General features: G+C 36.3%; 1 protein-coding gene and 1 pseudogene across 2 annotated transcripts in view; both read left to right on the plus strand.

Annotated features, from left to right (window-relative positions):
* Window positions 1-22,059, plus strand: part of LOC101685888 (probable E3 ubiquitin-protein ligase HERC4) — a gene marked incomplete at its 5' end in the record, with an annotated part of 83,764 nt that overhangs the window by 14,628 nt on the left and 47,077 nt on the right. For both annotated transcript variants that reach the window (XM_045069910.1, XM_045069911.1), the window contains 7 exon segments: window positions 1,910-2,070; window positions 17,376-17,452; window positions 17,723-17,847; window positions 19,040-19,099; window positions 19,234-19,345; window positions 19,845-20,034; window positions 21,468-21,640. In XM_045069910.1, coding sequence (XP_044925845.1) covers window positions 1,910-2,070; window positions 17,376-17,452; window positions 17,723-17,847; window positions 19,040-19,099; window positions 19,234-19,345; window positions 19,845-20,034; window positions 21,468-21,640 — 898 coding nt within the window.
* Window positions 18,683-18,802, plus strand: LOC123389126 (annotated as a pseudogene).

Here is a 22,059-nt window from a genome sequence, read left to right on the forward strand (position 1 = left end):
TAATCACTGATTTCTTTTTAGCACCGAATAGTATTTTATTGTATGGATGTAAGCATTTCCCTTCTGAAGAATATGTTGTTTGTTTCCTAGGCTTGGCAATTATGAATAAAACAACTAAAAATGTCTGTGTGCAGTTTTTCGTGGGTCACAACTTTTTGACTTTTTGGATAAATAACAAGGAGCATGATTTGCAGATCTTATTGTAGGAGTATGTTTAGTTTTGTAAGAAACCATCAAATTGCCTTTTAAAGTGGCTGTATCATTTGTTTACCTGTGTTGGTTAATTTTGTTTTCCTTTAAATAAGCCAGACATCCCAATTTCTTTGTAAGTCCTATGATTTTTTTTTCTTTTAAACTGGACATTTGACTCTAATAATGTATAGCTCTGGACATCAGATACTTTTTCCAGGGTTGCTGATTTTCTTTTCCTGATTGTCATAGGTTATCTCTGTGGCAGGGACACATAAGCCTTTGAGGTGTAAACATAAGGTCTTCTTGGGTCTTTTCTTTTCTTTCTTTCTTTCTTTCTTTTTTTTTTTTTTTAAGATTATTTATTTGATAAGGAGAAAGAGAGCATGCACAAGCAAGGGGAGCAGGAAAGGGAGAAGCAGGCTCCCTGCTGAGCAGGGAGCCCAATGAGGAGCTTGATTCCAGAGCCAAAGGCAAGACACTTAAACAACTAAGCCACCTAGGCACCTATCTTTTCTGAGCCCGCACCTCTTCTTGGGCATGCACAGTGACTTTTTAAATTCCTTTGTATATAGAATTACTTTTGAATATTCTAGATCTTAAATTTCTGACTCTCAGAAGGGGAAAAAAGACATTAAAAGGGGAAAAAGCATCAGCCCTTTAACCTCTGGAAATCTCTTTAGAGGGGACTTGGGACAGTTCTTAGATTCTACTTAGATTTTCAGTAACATGGCAGACTAGATAACTTAAAGACCCCTTTGACTCAAAACCCCTTTTAAATAACAGGTTAGTTTGCCAGGAACTGAAGGGAATGCCACAGGGAAAAGCAAAGAAATCTGAAAACTATTTGTTTTCAAAACTATTTGTATTTGTTTGAACTGACTTTGAAGGTGCCCTGAAAGAATTTGCCAGTGTAGGTAATACATTATCAAACCACCCTAAAACTTAGTGGCTTTAAACAGTTCCTTTAGAAAAAGGAAACACTGGGGACGCCTGGGTGGCTCAGTTGGTTAAGCGGCTGCCTTAGGCTCAGGTCATGATCCCGGCGTCCTGGGATCGAGTCCCACATCGGGCTCCTTGCTTGGCAGGGAGCCTGCTTCTCCCTCTGCCTCTGCCTGCCACTCTGTCTGCCTGTGCTTGCTCTCGCTTCTCTCTCTATGACAAATAAATAAATAAAATCTTTAAAAAAAAAAGAAAAGAAAAGAAAAAGGAAACATTGTTTTATTTTATATATTTATGCATTGTTTTATTATATACACACACACACCCCTCAGTCTTCTGATTGGTACTGGATTACTTGCCCACTTCTTACTATAAAACTTATGATTGGTGTCCAGAGGTGGATCCTTATAGATGCTTTAAGCTAGAATTTTATAGGGAAGGAAAGGGGAGAACTTGGACAATATAGTTAGATGCTACCCCTTGTACTGAATTATCTCTTATTAGGAATTCCACTATAGGTCTGAGCCTTTTTAAATTTGAACAGTTGTAGAAAATTTTGGGGTCATGCTTATGCAGCCTGCCTTTGTAGTAGAAAATTTATTCAGTGTAGAGTAAGACTTTTAATAACTAGTTTATACAGAAAATTTTAGAACTGTAAAGGTTTTGTTAATGTATTTTTGAAGAGAAAAAATTACATCAGTTAATTATTGTATGCTTTTCTAAATGTAAATTGTTTGGAAGGTAACATTAAGTCAGATTTTCTATCATTTTACTCTAGGCAGCACACTTCTGCTTTTGTTCCTTCATCAGGACGAATTTATTCTTTTGGACTTGGTGGTAACGGGCAGCTAGGAACTGGTTCAACAAGCAACAGGAAAAGTCCTTTCACTGTGAAAGGAAATTGGTTCCCTTATAATGGGCAGTGTCCACCAGATACTGGTAAGTTTTGTTATATTAAAGCTTTGCTGTACAAGTTAAAGTTAGTAAAATGTTGCTCTTAAATGATGAAGTTTTCTGTGTTTGACAGGAAACAGTTCCAAACTACATTGTTTAATGAAAATACCAAGATACAGAATAGTGTATGCATTTGCTTCATTTGTCTATACTTGCTTATTTATGCATAAGAAAACTCATGATAAAGTAGTAAAATTGGTTTCAGAGGGCTGGGCACATGGGAACTGGACTGTGGCTAGATGCCATTGGGCAGAAGTATTTTTGTCTTGTGTAGGATACACATAACATAAAATTTATGAACTTAACCATTTAAGGTGTATAGTTCAGTAGTGTTCAGAACATTCACATTGTTGAACAACCCTAGTCTCCAGAACTCTTTTCATCTTACAAAACTAGAACTTTGTATTCATTAAACAGCAACTCTGCATTCACTCCTCCCACTGGCAGGCAAATACCATTCTACATTTGGTGTCTATGTATTTGACTTGGCTCTAGGTACCTCATGTAAGTGGAATCATACAGTATTTGTCTTTTTGTGACTGACTTCATAAATTTAGCATAATGTCCTTTCGGTTTATCCATTCTGTAGCATGTGTCAGGATTTCCTTTCTCTTTAAAAAAGGCTACATAACATTTTATTGTACTTATATACCATATTTTGTTTGTCTCCTAACTTCTTGTGGACATTGGATTGTTTTCACCTTTTGTGACTGTTGTGAATCATGTAAACATGGGCATACAGATATCCCTTGAAGACCCTGCTTTCAATTTATTTGAGTATATACAGGACTTTAAGATACATGACAGTTATTTTTTTTTTTTTTGAAATTTGAATCATGTGAATATATTCCCTACTTAAGGTATGAAATTTTTAAAATTTGTTTTCCTATCCCTACTGCTTTAGCCCCATCTGTGATTTATTTATTTTTATTTTCTATTATTTTCAGTAGATCTGGTTATTTTTTAATTGGTATTAATTTCCTAAAGAGTTTGAAACATTTGAATGTGGTTTTCTCATTTACTTTTTTAACAGGCTGCAATATAAGGGGGTAAGGGTGCCTGGGTGGCTCGGTCAGTTAAATGTCTGCCTTTGGCTCAGATCAGGATCCTGGAGTCCCAGGATTGAGCCCTGCAATGAGCTCCCTGCTTAGCAGAGAGCCTGCTTCTCCTTCTGCCCCTCACCCCGCTCGTGCTCTCTTTCACTGTCTCTCAAATAAGTAAAATATTTTTTAAAAAGATAAAATATGCTTTTAAAAAATACATATATTTCCAAATATGTATATTTCCTTTATCATCCTAAACTAATTCTCAGAATTTTCTTCCTGTTCATTTTACTATGTCTGATTTCCTTAGAGATTTTTCTTTGAATTGTGTATTCTGTCAAGATTTTATTTAGTGATGAGCATACAGTGAAGATTGATATTTGAAAAGATCCATAACTTTTTATGAATGACCTTGAAGATTTTTTTTTTTTTGGTAACTAAAAGGCTATTTCAGTTCTGCTTTTATATAGCAAAGGTCAGCCTGTGATACTATTTTGTCTTGCTTTTGTTTCATTTTGTATTTAGTATATGCCTTCATTTTCTTCCAGTCACTCTTAACTTTAGAACATGCATTTATTTTAGTAATACTGTTCTTGTGTCCTTAGTGGCATGTTGGTGATTTATTATATTAGTTTCTTTCATATAGTTTCTTAAAGGAGCATGAATATTGTAGGGAATCATGTATTTTTGTTTGTGAAGTTTAGTCAGTTAGGGGTGCATTTTGTTACCCTTGAAACTGTACCTTGAGATTATTTGCATTCAAATGAGAAAGGAAATGGAATTTTTAAATTAACATATAGTGTGTTATTTGTTTCAGGAGTATAGGTCTGTGATTCAAAAGTCTTACACAGTATACAGTGTACACAACATATACCCTCCCCAGTGTTCATCACCCAGCTGCCCCATCCATCCCACCCTCCTCCACTCCAGGAACCCTCAGTTTGTTTCCTGACATTATTCCTCTCTTACGGTTTGTCTCCCTCTCTGGTTTCCTCTTGTTTCATTTAGGAAATGGAATTTTAAAATTAGTTGTGTTGCTGAAGTTTAGTTTCATCAGAAATTTGTAGATTCACAGTAGCCAAAAGTGTGAACAACTCAAGTGTCCATCAGCAGATGAGTAGATGGAAAAAAAATGTGGTATGTGCATGTAGTTGAAAATTAGCCATAAAAAGGAGTAAAATTTTGATATGTGATACAACATGGATGAACCTTGCAAATAATATGGTAAGTCAAAAGAGCTACTCACAAAAGGACAATATATCATATGACTGGTCTTATGTGAGGTACCTGGAACAGTCAAATGTATAGAGACAGAAAGTAGAATAGTGGTTACCAGGGCCTTGGCAGGGGAGGGGAGAACAGAGGGATTGTTTAATGGGAACAGAATTTCTGATTGCATCTTTAGGTCTAAAATGAGACTCTTATAGGCAGCATATAGATGGGTATTGGTTTTTTTAATGCATTCTGATACCCTGTGTCTTCTGATTAGAGCATTTAGTTATTTACATTCAGAGTCATTATTAAAAAATACAAATTTTGTGTCATTGTGTTACCTGTAATGTTGGTGTTTCTGATGATGTTCTGTGTTCCTTTCTTTTTTGTTGCTTTTGGTGGTTTTTTCCCCCTGGAGAGTCCCCCTTAATATTTCTTTCTTTCTTTCTTTTTTTTTAAGATTTTTATTTATTTATTTGACAGACAGATCACAAGTAGGCAGAGAGGCAGGCAGAGAGAGAGAGGAGGAAGCAGGCTCCCCACTGAGCAGAGAGCCCGACGTGGGGCTTGATCCTAGGACCCTGGGATCATGACCTGAGCCGAAGGCAGAGGCTTTAACCCACTGAGCCAACCAGGCCTCCGCCCCCACCTTAATATTCTTGCATGGTTAGTTAAGTGGTCATGAATTCCTTTAGTTTTTGTTTGTCTGGGAAACTCTTCATCTTTCCTTCTTTTCTGAATGATATAACCTTTCAGGATAAAATATTCTTGGCTGCACTTTTTTTCCCTTTCAACACTTTAAATATATCCTGTCGGCTGCCTGCGTGGCTTATTTGTTGAGCCTTTGCCTTCGGCTCAGGTCATGATCCCAGGGTCCCAGTATGGAGTCCCACATGGGGCTCCCTGCTCAGTAGGGAGTCTGCTTCTCCCTCTCACCCTCTCCCCTCTCACGTTCTCTCTCACTCACTCTCTCTCTCAAATAAATAAATAAAAATTTAAAAATAAATAAATAAATAAATGAATAAATCCTGGCATTCTCTTCCGGCCTGCCAAGTTACTGTGACAGATCTGTGATCCTGATCTGTCTTCCCTTGTAGCTTAAGGACTTTCTTTTCCCCCTAGCTGCTTTCAGAATTCTTTCCTTGTTTGTGTATTTTGTGAGTTTGATTATGGTACCCCTGGCGATGGCTGGCTTTTGTTGAATTTAATGGGATTTCTCCATGCTTCTTGGATTTTGAGGTCTGTGTCCTTCACCAGATTACTTAAGGGGAAGTGTTCAGCTGTAATTTGCTCAAATAAACTTTCTGCCCCTTCTATCTTTTCATCATTCTGGGACTCCTATGATATGAATGTTAACTATGTTTTAATAAGTCAGAGTTCCCTAAGTCTACCTTTATGATCCATCATCTTTGTTTTCCTCCTCAGCTTCATTGTTTTCTGTAATTTTATCTTCAGCATCACTGATTCATTCCTTTGCTTTATATATCTTCATTGTTATGGCATCCATTTGGGTTTGCTGTCAGCTGTAGCATTTTTAATTTCAGCTTGACTAGGTTTTAGCTTTTTTATCTCTGTAGTAAGGGATTCTCTAGTGTCTTCTATGCTTTTTTCAAGTCCAGCTAGTATCCTTATAATTGTTTTAAATTCTGGTTCAGACATCTTACTTCTCTCTGTATTGCTTAAATCCCTGGCCATCACTTCTTCCTGTTTGTTCTTTTGGGATAAATAAATAAAATAAATAAAAATAGGGGCGCCTGGGTGGCTCAGTGGGTTGGGCCCCTGCCTTCAGCTCAGGTCATGATCTCAGGGTCCTGGATCGGGCCCTGCATCAGGCGCTCTGCTAGGCAGGGAGCTGCTTCCCCCTTTCTCTCTGCCTGCCTCTCTGCCTACTTGTGATCTCTCTCTCTCTGTCAAATAGATAAATAAAATCTTTAAAAATAATAATAATAAATAAATAAATATAAATAAAGCAAAATAAAATAAAATTTTTTTGATTTAAAAAATAAAGGAAGGGGCACCTGGGTGGCTCAGTGGGTTAAAGCCTGTGCCTTCAGCTCAGGTTATGATCCCGGGGTCTTGGGATCGAGCCCCGCACTGGGCTCTCAGCTCGGCGTGGAGCCTGCTTCCTCCTCTCTCTCTGCCTGCTTCTCTGCCTACTTGTGATTTCTGCCAAATAAATAAATCTTTAAAAAAAAACAAAAACAACTGGCAGTATTGAAACTCTTTCCTTTTTTCCAGTCAGTGGTTTTGGGGAACAGTTTTCTTGTACAGTCCTATGTGTGTGTGTTCACTGCTCCCTACCCCCCACCAACAAACTCTTTCCCTCTCCCCTTTTCTCTTACTACCCACTCCACCACTAGGGCTCCCTCCCCTGTGCAGTGGTGGTGCCTTTTTTCTCCCATGAATCAGCTCTCCACAGTTCTACCTTCCATTGGTCATTTTTTCTGTTTATAGATGTGCAGCTTTGTTCTCTAAGGCTTCTCATTGATTTCTTGGGTGTACGGAATGATTTGTACTTATCTAGCTGTATTTGAGGAAGGAGACAAACTTACCATCACCCTACCCCTCCACCATCTTAACCCCTCCCCAGAGTTTCTGATTGTGTCAGTGAAAACTTTCTGGAGATGAATAATTGATAGATGGACATTTTGAATGTACTTAATGCCACTGAATTATACAATTTAAATGGTTAAAATGGGAAATTTTGTGTTTATTTTACCACAAATTACATATATGTGTATCATATATATAAGGGTTGATAATTATTTTGCACTATACTAAGGCTGTGTAGATTAAAAACTAGCTAAATGTGAATATATATATTTTTAAGATTTATTTCAGAGAGAGAGAGTGAGTGAGTGGGGTAGGAGGCAAAGGGAAAGAGTCTTCAAGCAGACTCCCCACTGAGGACAGAGCCTGACATGGGGCTTGATCTTGTAACTCATGAGATCATGACCTGAGCCGAAACCTAGAGAGTCATACGTTCAGCTGACTGAACCACCCAGGCAGCCCATTAAATATGAATTTCCTTGGTTCCTTCAGAGGTGAAGTCCATGGCCCCCACCATAAATCACATTGTTAGCATAATCTGTCTGTTGTGGCCTCAAGATCACAGGTGAACAAAAACATTCTTATTCCAGACTTTGGAATTATGCCCTTGGAGCTTGGCACAGAGCAGACCTTTCTTTAGAAGGTATAATGTTTGGACAGCTGTGTTAGTGTTCTAGGACAGCTGTAACAAAATACCACAGACTGGGTAACTTGAACAACACAAATTTATTGACTCAGTTCTGGAGGCTAGAAATCCAAGAAAAAGCAGGGCTGCTTCTTCTTTCTCTTTTTAATGATTTTATATACTTATTTGAGATAAAGCACGCAGGAGCACAGTTGGCGGGGGGTTGCATAGAGGGAGAGAGAGAAGCAGAGAGCCTGACATGAGATCATGATCTGAGCCAAAAACACTTAGGCACCTGAGCCATCCAGGCATCCCAGGGTTACTTTGTTGTGAGGGGTATAAGGGATCCTCTGTTCCATGTGTCTCTCCTAGCCTCTGGTGGTTTGCTGGCAGTCTTTGGCATTTCCTGGCAAGTAGATCACTGCCTTCATCTTCACATGGCATTCTCTTTCTGTGTGGATCTGTGTCCAGATGTATACCTTTTGACCCCCTACACCCATCTTGTCTACCCTACCACAAGCCTTACCTCTGGCAACCACTGATTTGTTCCCTATATCTATGAGCTTTTTTCACCCTTAAGATTCCACATAGAAGTAAATGAGATCATACAGTATTTGCCTATCTCTGAGTTATTTCACTTAAGCTAATACCCTCAAGGCTCATACATATTGTAACAAGTAGCAAGATTTCATTCTTTTTTATGACTAAATAATATTCCTGTGTGTGTGTGTGTGTGTGTGTGTGCGCGTGTGTGTGTCACATTTTCTTTAACCATTCATCTATCAGTGGATACTTAGGTTGCTTCCATGTCTTGGGTATTGGAAATAATGCTGCAGGAAATGTAGGGGTGCATATAGTCTCAAGTTTTTTTGTTTTGTTTTTCATTTTCTTTGGATAAATACACAGAAGTAGAATTGCTGGATCACATGGTAATTCTATTTTTAACTTTTTAAGGAATCTCCATCATATCATTTTCTGTAGTTGGCTATACTAATTTACATTCTCACCAACAGTGCACAAAGGTTCCCTTTACTCCACATTTTCACCAGCGCTTGTTATTTCTTGTGTTTTTAAGAGTAGCCAGTCTTACAGGTGATATCTCTGTGTGGTTTTGATTTGCTTTTCTCTAATGATGAGTGACGTTGAGCACCTTTTCATATTCCTGTTGGTCATCTGTATATCTTCCTTGGAGAAATGTTTATTCAGATTTTCTGTCCATTTTTAATCAGATTGTTTTTATGCATTCTGTATTTATTTTGGATATTTAACCCCTTATCACATACATTATTTGTAAATACTTTCTTCCATCCCTCAGGTTGCCTTTTCATTTTGTTGATGGTATCCTTTGCTATGCAGAAGAGTTTTAGTTTTTCTTGTCTTTCCTTTTGGTGTCAAACCCAAAAAATCATCTCTAAGACTGATGTCAACTACTGCTTTTGTTTTCTTCCAGGAGTTTTATGATTGAGGTCTTAATGTTCGAGTCTTTAATCCGTTTTGAGTTCGTTTGTGTTTATGGGGTAAGATAGTTGTCCAGTTTCATTCTTTCGCATGTGGCCTTCCAGTTTTCCAACACCATCTATTAAGAGATTGTCCTTTTCCCATTATATATTTGTGGCTCCTTTGTTATAAATTGGCCATGTATTTGTGGGTTTATTTCTGGTTTCTCTATTCTGTTTCATTGATCTAAGTGTCTGTTTTTATGCCAATACTATACTGTTTTGATTATTATAGCTTTGTAATATAGTTTAACTGCCCTAGGTTTTGGTTGTTTCTCAAACCTTTGTGATTGTCCAAGAAGTCTTTTATTTTTTGTGGCTCCCAGTAATTGAGGGTGTGCCAAGGCCTATGGGAGTCCCAAATGGGAGGATCTCAGACAGCACTTAGATTCAGGTTGATTGGAAGCCAGACACTCAGGTAGCAGCTTTTAAGGTATGCAAATATATACAGTACTGTAGGACCACAAGTGAAAGTCCCACTAGCCACCAGAGAGCCTAGAGGGGTCCCCTGGGTGGTAGTCATGAAAATCAGGACATCAAATAATGGTCCAAGCTCCATTCCAGGAGATAGCAGTGACTTGTAGTAATGCAGAGGGACAGGGCAAAGATGACATCTGTTTGCCTTAGTCCCCAGAGATCACCTTAGTAAGTCGATAGATGTATGCTAAACCAGAATCCTGCCCCTAAGGTTGAAGCTCCAGGACATGCAAGTAGACCTTTTTCACAGAAAGAATGGGGGTATAATTCAGTCTCCTGTTTGTGCTGTGACTGGGGGGTGGTAGCCAGCCAAGAACTCTCTTTAATTGTTACAACCCATGAGACCCCTGTCCCAGGAATGCAAATCCTGCAGTCCATCAGAACCGGGCACTCAAGGGGTATCCACTGCTTGGCAGCCACAAAAACCAGGACACCAGAAGTTTATACGGTTCCTCTGTGGGAGGTAATTGTGCTCTAGATTGTGGCAGAGGGAAAGCACAGAGATAAGGCCCTCCCTCTGAGGTCTCTGGGGAGGATTACAGTAGGCTCTTAGCCCTGTGTTCAATTAGAAGCCTGCTTCGCAGACCAGAGCTACGGAACTAAGCTAATGGGACTTTTACAGAAAGATTGGACATCTTTATCGGTTGTCTCTTGCTATACCCTAGGGGTGGTAGCTGTTTAAGAACTCTTTCTGTTGAATAAAGTTCTGTGAGACCTGTGAGCATAAACCCCACTGGGTCCCAGAGCCAGGTGACCTTAGAGGGTGACCTAGAGGTGTTCCTAGGCAGCAGCCACAGAAACTGGGATGCCAGACCGGGATACAAACTCCTCTCCAGGAGATACTGACAAGCTGAAGTGAGGCAGAGGGAAGTTCCAATATAAAATGTTTCATTTCAGCTTAACAAAGCAGAATTACCAAACTGTTGTGAATTAGATATCTTTAGAAGAAGAACAGATAGTTACCTTATATATCCAAAAAACAGAACATTAAAACAAAGTTAAACATTATTCTAAACAAATAACCACAATAAATTTTTCTTCATCAGTTCATCCATTCCAGTGTGAGTTATTCTTTATCTGAGTTCTGTTTCCTCAGAGGCCTGTGCCTGAGTGTCTATTCTATGAAGCATAAGTGGTTTCATATACACAGTACAGTTCTTTATGCATGCCTCTGAGATGTCCTTCTTTTTTGAAAATGCAAACTCGGGCTTATTCCAGAGTTTATAGGAGAGATTTCAAATAAGCATTAGAGTAAAATCAATAGATGACAGAGACTAGTCTCTGACTGTGACTAGTTTATTGCTGATAATTGTCAAATGGAAAGATCTGAAGAGGGTTCATTATAAGAATAATACAGCTGACAGGGATATTTGGATGTGTCTGTGGCATTCAGAACACATTTCTAAAAATGATGATTAAGCTTGTTTTCATAGAAGACAGTGACTCTTAACATCTGACTCATAAATACAGAGGACTGTAACTCTTTTTTTTTTTTTGTAACTCTTTATAGATGAAAAACTGTTAAGATATAACATGATAATCCTGAGACCTAATGTACCAGGAATAACACTAAGAATATCAAGTAAAGAGATTTCACCTGACAAAAAAATCAGTATTTTTTATGACTTCATAGTAAGTCTGAAATACATCCCATTTGCAACCAAGAAGATACTAGATATGAATTAAAGCAGTAAGAATATACCATAAAACGTTTAAAATAACAGTTAATAACTGAAATTAGAACCAATTAGACTTTGATAAGTATAGGAAAATAAAAACAATTTCATAAGAGTATTGAGTAGTGCTTTACTTCACATTTAAAAATATGAAAAACAAGGATATTGACAAATCTCCAGGGACTTATCATAAGACAGACAATTTTTGAAATGTTTGTATTAATTACATTTCACCATATACATTTAACTTAGGGAAGATTAAGTGTCTCTTCTGATTTGACAATTCTTCCCATGCAACTCTTGAAATAGTAACACATCAAACAAAGCTAATTATTTCTAGCATCTCTTCTTACATATTAAAAGAATAACTTTTATAATTATCCAAGCCTCTCTGGAAAATATCAAAGATATTTTCACAGATGCGTAAAAGGCATTTTAGAATTTTCGTTTTCCTATATTTAGGATATGATTTTGCGAATCATGTTGTTCATTTGCTAGAGTTGCCATAAAAAAATACCACAGACTGACTGCCTTTATACAACAGAAATTTATTTTCTCACCGTTCTAGAGGCTAGAAGTCCATGATAAAGGTGTCATGTTAGGAGTTTTGGTTTCTTCTGAGGCCTCTCTTTGGCTTGCGATGGTTGCCTTTTTCTGTGTTCTCACATGGCTTTTTCTTTGTGTGTTTGCATTGCTGATGTCTCTTCCTCTTATAATAAGGACACCACCAAGTACCCTAACAAGTTCATTCTACCTTCATCTCCTCTTTAAAGCCTGTCTCTAAATACAGTTATATTCTAAGTTATTGGGGATTAAGACTTCAACATGTGAATTTTGGGGAAACAATTGAAACCCATAATAGGAAGGCAAAAATCAAAGAAATCATGAGAGGAGATTTGAGCACTTTATTAAGATACAACTATTGATGTTAGAAACAATACTTGGTTACTTATTTTACCAAAGTGACAGTGAAAGATTGCAGAATAAATGTGGAGGGTAGTAAGATTGAAAAGAACTTTTAGTTCTTCCAAAACTGAGGACCATTTGTTTTTTTTTTCCCTCCTTAAATAATGAAAACAAAGTCAACATAAAACATCAAAGATTATTCTAATAAGACACAGAATATTCTCTATCAGATTACATAGAAAAGTAAAGAATAATATTTTATCATAGGTGAAGGCATTAATCATTAAACCATGGAAGCACACTCTTCAAAATTGAATGACTTTGCTAAGATGTTAATACATTTTATAGCTTCTTTCAGAACAAAATATAAACCAAGACAAATAAAATTCACTTGCTACATTGTCTTCATTTATATTCTTTCATGTTCTAAAACAAACAGACTTCCATCAGGATAGTGGTGTTGTCTCAGAGGGTCCATGAAATCAAAATGACTTTCGTATTATTATGTTCTCTTTGTTAACATGTATTATGTTCATTATTGCTCATTTTTAAATTGAATCAGTATTTTAAATTTTTGAAAAAAAATTTTTTTTAATTTTCGTAGTTTTAGAGGTGCTGGGTGGCTCAGTTGATCAAGTATCCAACTCTTGATTTTGGCTCAAGTCATGATCTCAGGGTCCTGGAATTGAGCCCTGCAATGGGTTCCATGCTTTAGAGGGGAATCTGCTTGAAGATTCACTCCTCTGCATCTCCCCCAGCTCTGTGTGCTTCCTCTCTCTCTAAAATAAATCTTTTTTAAAAGTGCGGGGGTGGGGGGTGGGGGTGGGGGGTGGGAACACCTGGGTGGCTCAGTTGGTTAAGTGTCTCCCTTCAGCTCAGGTCATGATCCCAGGGTTCTGGGATCAAGTCTCACATCAGGCTCCTTGCTCAGCAGAGAGCCTGCTTTTCCCTCTGACTGCTGCTACCCCTGCTTGCGTGCCCATAGTCTCTCTCGGCAGATAAAATCTTTAAAAAGATAAAAGAAAGCTTTTTTTTTTTTCCTTAACTTTAAATTCTAATATAGTATTGGTGCTTTTTAACCTCTTAAACTCTGTTTAAGAAGCTGTTTGGGGTCCTGAATGTCCTAAAAGTATAAAAGAATTCAGAGACCATCAAAAAGTACTCCTTTTTCCTTGTAAATCAAAAGCACATTCATGGGCACTTGGGTGGCTTAGTTGATTAAGTGTCTGCTTTCTGAGCCCATCATGATCTCAGGGTCCTGGGATTGAATGTATGTTGGGCTTCCTGCTCAGTGGGGAGCCTGCCTCCCTCTGCCATTCCCCCTGCTTGTATTCACGCTTTCTCTCAGGTAAGTAAATAAAATCTTAAAAAAAGAAAAGCACATATATAGTTGTATCTTTCTGTTAGTACTGCTCCTAAATAGAAGTACAATTTACAGAATAGTAAATAGCTCAGTAATACCTTTCAGGTGGAGAGATTCCTAAAGGGTCCTCAGGGCTTAGTATTGGTGGGCAGGGAGACCTGTTTCAAAGTCTTAACAATTTTTTCTGACAATGTAAAAAGTATTTTGTAAAGAGCAAAGAAGAGTGTGAAATAGCCCTTCTAGATAGGACAGTATATACTACATAAAACTAACAAATCAGATAATTGGTATATACATAGATATTCAGATATACATTGAATTTAATGGAAAGTCCAGGGAGAGGGGAATTCCATGTAGGTATTGTATGTAAGTTTTATTTCAAGTACAAACTCTAGTTGGTTGGTAATGGTTCTTGGAGATATATATTGAGAAGGACCTTGAGAGAACACTTTGTTGGAGAAGAGTGTCGGATTTTTAGCATTGTGGTTATGGGTGGAAGAGGTAGTGCCTTTTCATAACTTTTTAAAACAAGGCATCACTAATCTGAGAAGGGAGGAGAATTACTCAACACATGAAAATTGGGGAGAAAAGGTCAGTTTAAATGGTAACCTAATAGTGTATACTAAGTTATAAAGGGATTAAAGAATTAAATGTTAAAAAGTTCTGGGGCACCTGGGTGGCTCAGTCGTTAAGCATCTGCCTTGGGCTCACCTCTTGATCTCTGGGTCCTGGGATCCAGCCCTACATTAGGCTCCCTGCTTGGCAGGAAGCCTGCCTCTCTTTTTCCTCCTGCTTGTGTTCCCTCTCTTTCTGTGTCTCCTCTGTCAAATAAATAAATAAATAAATAAAATCTTAAAAAAAAAAATGTTAGAAAGTTCTTAAAATAATTCTCTGATTCAAACATAGGAAAAGCCTTGGGGTTCATCGCTGCCCCAGTCAAAAGAGTATGGGACTCTTGATATCAGGGCTGTGAATTGGAGCCCCACGTTGGGTGTATTGATTACTTAAAAACAAAAACACATGAAATGGGAAAGCCTTTCTCAGCATTATGGCAATGAAATATGTTTGATTAAATGGAGAAACAAATCTTGTGTGAATCAAAATTAAGTTATTATTTAAGAAAAATGGTTGTAGAGGTGACTGGGTGGCTAAGTGGGTTAAAGCATCTGCCTTCGGCTCAGGTCATGATCCCTGGGTCCTGGGATCAAGTGCTGCATCAGGCTCTCTGCTTGGCAGGGAACCTGCTTCTCTTCCTCTCTCTCTGCCTGCCTCTCTGCCTACTTGTGATCTCTGTCAAATAAATAAATAAAATCTTAAAGAAAAAAGAAAAATGGTTGTAGCAAATACAGCCTAAGATTAATTAGCCAGAATATCCAAAGTGCTCATACATATTGGTGAGGAAAACAGTGAGACACTTAATAAGTAAATAAATAAGACAAACATTAACACTCAATAGATAAAGGAAATTAATGGAAATGCCCAAAGAGGAAATTCTTGTTACTAAAACCCATGCAAAAATTATTACCCTCTTGGAGTGCCTGGGTGGCTCAGTCAGTTTAGTCTTGATTTTGGCTCAGGTCATGGTCTCAGGGTTGTGAGATCCCTCCACGCTCAGCAGGCAGTCTGCTTGAGATTCCCTCCCCCTCCCCCTGCTCATGTACTCTTCTCTAAAATAGAGAAATCTTCAAGAAAAATTATTATCAGGGTGCCTGGGTGGCTCAGTGGGTTAAGTGTCTGCCTTTGGCTCAGGTTACGATCCAGGGTCCTGGGATTGAGCTCTGCATGGGGCTCCCTGCTCAGCGGAGAGCCTGCTTTTCCCTCTCCCTCTGCCTCCCACTTTGCCTACTTGTGCTCTCTCTGTCAAATAAATAAATAAAATCCTTAAAAAAAAAAAAGTTACCCTCCTTATTAGTAAAGAAATACAAGTTTAAAAAGCAAGAGATGAAAAAATAAATGGAAAAGATCAAGTTAACTTTTTTCTATTACAGGGTAACAAACTATGTAGGTAAGGAAGCTAATGGGCCAGCTACAAGAGGAGGAAGTAATGTTAGCATACCATCATTTTTCAAAACACAGTGAATTAATGGTCTAAGCATGGAGCATCATTGGCTCCTAACATTGCAGAAAGGAACCCAGCCACGTGTGCTTCCTGATGGAAGAACAGCTCCTGCTACCACCTTACAGTAGTTTTGTTGAAACATTCAGACTTTAATTAAAGCCTTTTTAGATCCAACCACCAATTTACAGGAGGTACAGAAGACCAAGAGAAATGTGAGGGGAAACCTTGAGGATACAGTTAGCAAAATTCAGTCTGTAAGAAGCTGTATAAGACAGATGACTAGATTTTATAAACTTTTTGGAGGAGTGATTACAAGGAAATTAAGAAAAATAATTTTTGGTACCTCCCTCATATCCCCAAGAAACTTATTCATGTACTGTACTCATCTTTCTACTTGATTATAGAGAGCAGAATCACATTTTAGGGATAAATGAATAACATCCTGCTAAATATTTTAAGGAAGCTAACAGTTCCAAGTAGATTTGTGAAAATTATGTAGAGAAAAGATTTTAAGTTGAATCATTGGTTTATTTAATATTTTAGATTTACCCTTTTAATCTGTTCTTAGAAGTTATATTTGCCATAGAGCATTCTTGGTACTTGTGGAAAATTTAGTCATGTTGATGTTTTGAACTCAAGTTCTCAGTATGTTCTGAGCTAGGTAAATATTTCTTTGTATTATATATTAATGTTAACAAATATTTAGTGAGTTCTTTTGCAAATCAAACATTGTGCTTGATAGTAGGGAATAATCAAGGAAATTAAGATGTGGTCCTTAAGAATTTATAATTCTGTAGCAGCCATGGTTACAAATAATACAAGGTAAAGAACTAGCAAACTAAAGGGTTAGTGGGGGTCAGGAGTAGGATGACAGAAATGTATTATATTTGGAAATAATGAGACTTAATTAGCCTAGTATCGGGCTTGATGTTTTGGTATGTGATACCGCTAAGTGCTAGCCCAGCAGTCCTTTTTTTTTTCTTCCCCCACAGTACTTTTGATAATAGATGCTCTTTCCATTTTGAGAAGCAAAAGAGAAGAAAGGATGAGGCATTAAATATCTTTTTGAAAAAGAACTTTATTGTCTTAATTTTACTGCTACTAAATTTGCTTATTAATTATTTTGGACTAGATTTGGTTTGTTGGGTTTTTTTGTTTTAAGATTTATATATATATATATATATATATTTTTTTTTTTTTTTGAGAGAGAGAGACACTGCAGGTGAGGGAGGTGCAGAAGGGGGAGTCTTAAGGAGACTCCCACTGAGAGCAGCACGCAGCCTGGTAGGGCTGGATCTCAAAGCCCTGAGATCTCAACCTGAATGGAAACAAAGAGAGCTTAATCGACTGCCACCCAGGTGGTTGATTGGGTTTTATTGATAAAAGGTTGCCAATGAAGAGCTGTGTGTGTCATCTTACTTTTATACAGCTATAGTAAAAGAAAATTTTGCATTATCAAGTATTTTACTCAAGAAGTTTTAACATTTACTTGTTTGTTGTCATTCTTTTTTAAAAATTAATATTTTTATTTTCTTCTGAGCTTTTACACCCTTCGTTCAATTTTTACATCATCTTCAGTTTAAACTAAAATATATTGAGATAAAAAAGGCATTGACTAGAAACACTGCTTTATTGTACAAGCTGGAAGAAAGACTTGCAGACTTACCAAGTGCTCGTTATACTTGTAGAATCATTCAGTGTGTGTCACTCGGTCAGTCGCTTTTCTACAATAATAAAAATATTTCAAGTCATTTTATACTGTTGAATGCTGAATAGGATGTCTAAATGAGTTAGATTATTAAGGGAAGAATCCGATAGCATATTTGATAGCCTGAAAATGTCATATAAATCTTGAATTTCTTTACATCTTATTTTTATTACAGATTCTGAAGAATATTTCTGTGTAAAAAGAATTTTCTCAGGGGGCGATCAAAGCTTTTCACATTACTCTAACCGCCAGGTAATAGTAGTCATACAATTATTGAACTCAGATAATTTTGAATAATTTTTAAAGCCCATATTAATGTTCTTTGTATGTTACAAAGTAGTTGCCTTAAACTTTTTTGCCCCCAAGTCTGTAGAATTTTTCTGATCCAGTTGATAAGTACTGTTTCTGGTATTTAGTAGAGATATACTCGGTTAAAAAAAATGAAATACATAGTGGAAACTAGTCTTGGTTTAAGTTATATATATATCTGCTCTCTGGCTAATCTACTTACTTTAAATTTAGAACTGTGGGCCACCAGATGACTTTAGATGTCCTGATCCTTCAAAACAAATCTGGACTGTGAATGAAGCTCTTATTCAAAAATGGCTGAGCTACCCCTCTGGAAGGTTGCCTGTGGAGATAGCCAAGTAAGAAAAACATTTTGCCCACCTAACACAAACACCTCTAACCTCCATGGTAGAAGAAGTTAGAAGTTTTGTACTTAGAAGTTTTTGTTTAGATAAGTATTTTATTAATATCACTCCCTAAAAAAAATCGTTCACCAAATAGTTCACATAAGTTTAAATGTCTGGAATTTCTATAATATATTTTAAGAGCTCTCATTTGAATATATTTATATGTTTTAATTCTTTCATATATATAATATTAAATGATAACTTGAAATATTAAACACAACCACTAGGATTGGATTTGAAATAATGTTACTTCTAGCTTCTTATTGTTCACTGTCTTAACTTTTATGCTTCTTAAAAGATTTAAGTATTAAATCTTTCTTGAATAGTCTTCTTATAGATGAACTTGTTTAGAGTTTTCTGTTGTTGCCGGTGGTGTTGGTTTTGGGGATGAGAGACTATATCTGATAAGCTGTTTTTATTTATTTATTTATTTATTATTTAAAGATTTTATTTATTCATAAGAGACAGAGGGAAAGAGAGAGGGGCAGAGGAAGAAGCAGGCTCCCCAGTGAGCAGGGAGCCTGATGGGGGACTCATTCCCAGGACCCCAGGATCATGACCTGAGCCGAAGGCAGATGCTTAACCATCTGAGCCACCCAGGAGCCCCGATAAGCTGTTTTAAATTATAGATTGTTTTCCTAAATTAAAATTTTTCTTAAAAGCCCCAAAAAGTGGATTTCAGAAAAAATAGTAACATCGGATATTAGAGTTACCATCCAGTATAATTAAGAAAATTAAATGTATATGTTTATGTAAAAAAAATATTTTTCTTCACAACATCGATTGTGTCTGTGATCATACCACCCTGAATGCACCTAATCTCATTTGATTTTGGAAGCTAAGCAGGATTGGGCCTGGTTAGTACTTGGATGGGAGACTGCCTTGGGAGTAGTGGGTGCTGTAGGCTTTAAAAAGAAAGAAAGAAATATCAGATCAGTTTGATGCATTTTAGAAAGTCTAGGATAAGCGGTATTACGTTAACCTTTAGTAATTTAGCAGTTTGTAAAATTCTGATTTATACTACTTGAATATTGGTTAGAGGAGTGCTCTGTGGCATTAAACGTTATATTAAATATTTTGATTAAAAAATGTGGACACTGGATTTCTCATTTTGTGATTTGGGGATTTTTTAACTTTCTTTTAGTGAAATAGATGGAACATTTTCTTCCTCTGGTTGTCTAAATGGAAGTTTTCTAGCTGTTAGGTAAGTGGTAATTCTTTGGTATGCACAATTTTTAAAATTTATTGTATTAAGTAATATATTAAATAAACGAAATAACTTTAAGGGTGTATTATTTTTTTCTCTCCCTCTCTTTTTTTTTTGTTTCTCTTTTGTAGCAATGATGATCACTATAGAACAGGCACCAAATTTTCAGGGGTTGATATGAATGCTGCTAGGCTTTTATTCCACAAACTTATACAACCTGATCATCCTCAGATATCTCAGCAGGTTTGTTCTTGAAGTATTTTACATTTTGTGATGTAGCCTGTTGAACTTTTTTTATTATTTTGTAAATTTATAGCCTAACCAACATTGTAGTTTTAGAGACTTCATTGTGATGTGCTGTTTATGATTGTATTATATAAGCCAATATAAGAAATAAGGTTTTATTTTAAAGCATTTACAGCTTAGCTATCAAATATCTGTAAATCTCTCCAGATGTTTAAGTAGACCTTTAATACTTAACATTACCATGTTAAGTTTCTATATAGTTATAGCTATAGAGAGTTTAAATTGAAATTTACACACCAGAGTTTTAAAATGCTCTTAGTAATGCTTAGGCATTAATTTTCCCTGTGTTTCAAAGTACATTCAGTGATTCATTGTAAGATACATTTTTTTTTTTTTTTTACCATTTTATGTTTGCTGTGTTTATGATTTTTCTCCTTCTTTTTGGAAAGTACATTCATTTTAAATAAAGTAGGTTTTACTTTTTGTCAAAATACAGGTGGCAGCTAGTTTGGAAAAGAATCTTATTCCTAAACTGACTAGCTCCTTACCTGATGTTGAAGCATTGAGGTTTTATCTTACACTACCAGAATGCCCCCTGATGAGTGATTCCAACAATTTTACAACAATAGCAATTCCCTTTGGTACAGCTCTTGTGAACCTAGAAAAGGCACCACTGAAAGTACTTGGTAAGAATTTTTTTCTTTTGTAATTTTTTCTCTTTAAAGGTGCTAATAAGTTTTTAATTTTTTTTGCTGTCTGAAATTTTGCTACCCTGCTTATTTGACACTGTCTTACATAAAAATAAACCTGTTTTTCCTTTCATTGCTTTTTTCTAGTCATGCTGGTTATTAGAGGCAAAGTATGTTAAATATTAAAATTTTAATCAAACAACAGCAGAGACAGTATCAGGGAAGAGAACCAACTATTTTCTGTATTTCCTCTCCCTTGTCCCTCTTGGTCTTGCTATTAAAGAAGTAAAAGTGGAGGAACAATTAAAACTGAACAAAGATGGGTATTAAATCCTTCTTGAACTCTGTTACAAACTCTTTGCCTTGTATATCTCTTACCTGCTAATTTCCCCATAGTTGATTTTATTTCTCTGTCTACTACTAATCTGATCTTGTTGTTCTGTCTCTATCTACTGTAAGTTTTGGCCTAAACTTTTCTCAACTTAATTTCTCAATTTGTGTAGATTTCCATCTGTCTCCTAGCCATTATAGTTTGCTTGCTACATTTAACCAGTACTTCCTTTGCTGATAAAATTTATTGATTTATGAAGCTAAGATATATAGAAGTCATAAAATCAGTACAGAAAGTTTTAGGCTGAGAGTGAGCAGAGGAAGTAGCTAAGCAAAGTGTAGAATCCTCAGTGAAGCAAGGACTCACAAGAGTATTTCCTTCCATGTTGTCAAAAGTTTTTGTATTTCTGTCTGCCTCATAAGATTATGATGTTTGTAATTAACAACTATAAACAAGTATGTGGGGAAGAACAAACATGTTAATACTTTACATAGTTCTCAGTATCCAATTTTCAGGATTACCTTGCATTTTAAAGGTGTGGTGCTTCACAATATTTCAACTTTATGTTAGGTTGAAAGATAAAACTTGAAAAGATCCCTAAATATTGGGTCTTTAGCATCTGATTTTCAAAGCACTTTTTTTTAAAGGTGTGGTGTGGGTTTTTTTTTTAAGTTTATTATTTTTAGTGATCTGTACATCCAAAATGGGTCTCAAACTCCTGACCCTGAGATCAAGAGTCCCGTGCTCCTCCTGTTGAGCTAGCCAGGTACCCACCCTGAAAGCACTTTTTAATAACTGATTTTAATATTAGGTATAGTATTGAGTTTTTAATATAATTTAGGAAGCCACGAAATGAATTCAGAAGACATTTCATACTTTTTTTTGCTTCTGAGAGCTTTCAGAACAGTATTCTTTGAGAGTAGAATGATGTCTGTAAACTCTAGAAATGTTACATAAAATACTGTATTATATGGATCTTTCTGGGATTTTGAGAGGGTTAAGAGTACTGCTTTTAGAAGAAAAGTCTTGTATGATTTTGAAAATTGTGATTCTTTTTTAAAAAATTCATTTTCTTTGTATGTTCATCCTTTAATAACAGAAAACTGGTGGTCAGTACTTGAACCTCCGCTATTCCTCAAGATTGTAGAACTTTTTAAGGAAGTCGTGGTACATCTTTTGAAACTCTACAAGATCGGCATCCCCCCTTCTGAAAGAAGAATTTTCAACAATTTTCTTCATACTGCATTAAAGGTTTTAGAAATACTGCATAGGGTATGTCCAGTAGTTCTTTTATTTTCCTCTTTCCTCACTGCTGCCTAATAGATTGATGATGTTTATTTTAACATTAATATTATAGATTTAGGTTAGCTTAAGAGATATAGATTACAGATATTTAGAAAAGTTAACTAAGTTTTTCTTTAAAAAAATAATACATACTTTGGAGCTTTGGTCTTACTTTGTTAGGCATTTGTAGATAACTTCTCTGTAGTTGGGCAGAACAATAGCATACTAATGAATTAGAAATCTCCTTACACTTCTTTGTGAAGAACATAATTAGTTTAAATATGATTTTTGTCATTTATAAGTGGTTATTATATGAGAGATCGCATCCTGGTTGTGATTATGAATATTTAAACTCAAGTTCTTTTGTTATTGGGTACTAATGGTTTCAATCAAAGTAGAATATTCCA

This window comes from Mustela putorius, unplaced genomic scaffold (assembly GCF_011764305.1).
Source record: "Mustela putorius furo isolate JIRA1106 unplaced genomic scaffold, ASM1176430v1.1 tig00003949_pilon_pilon_pilon, whole genome shotgun sequence".
Lineage (NCBI taxonomy): Eukaryota > Metazoa > Chordata > Mammalia > Carnivora > Mustelidae > Mustela > Mustela putorius.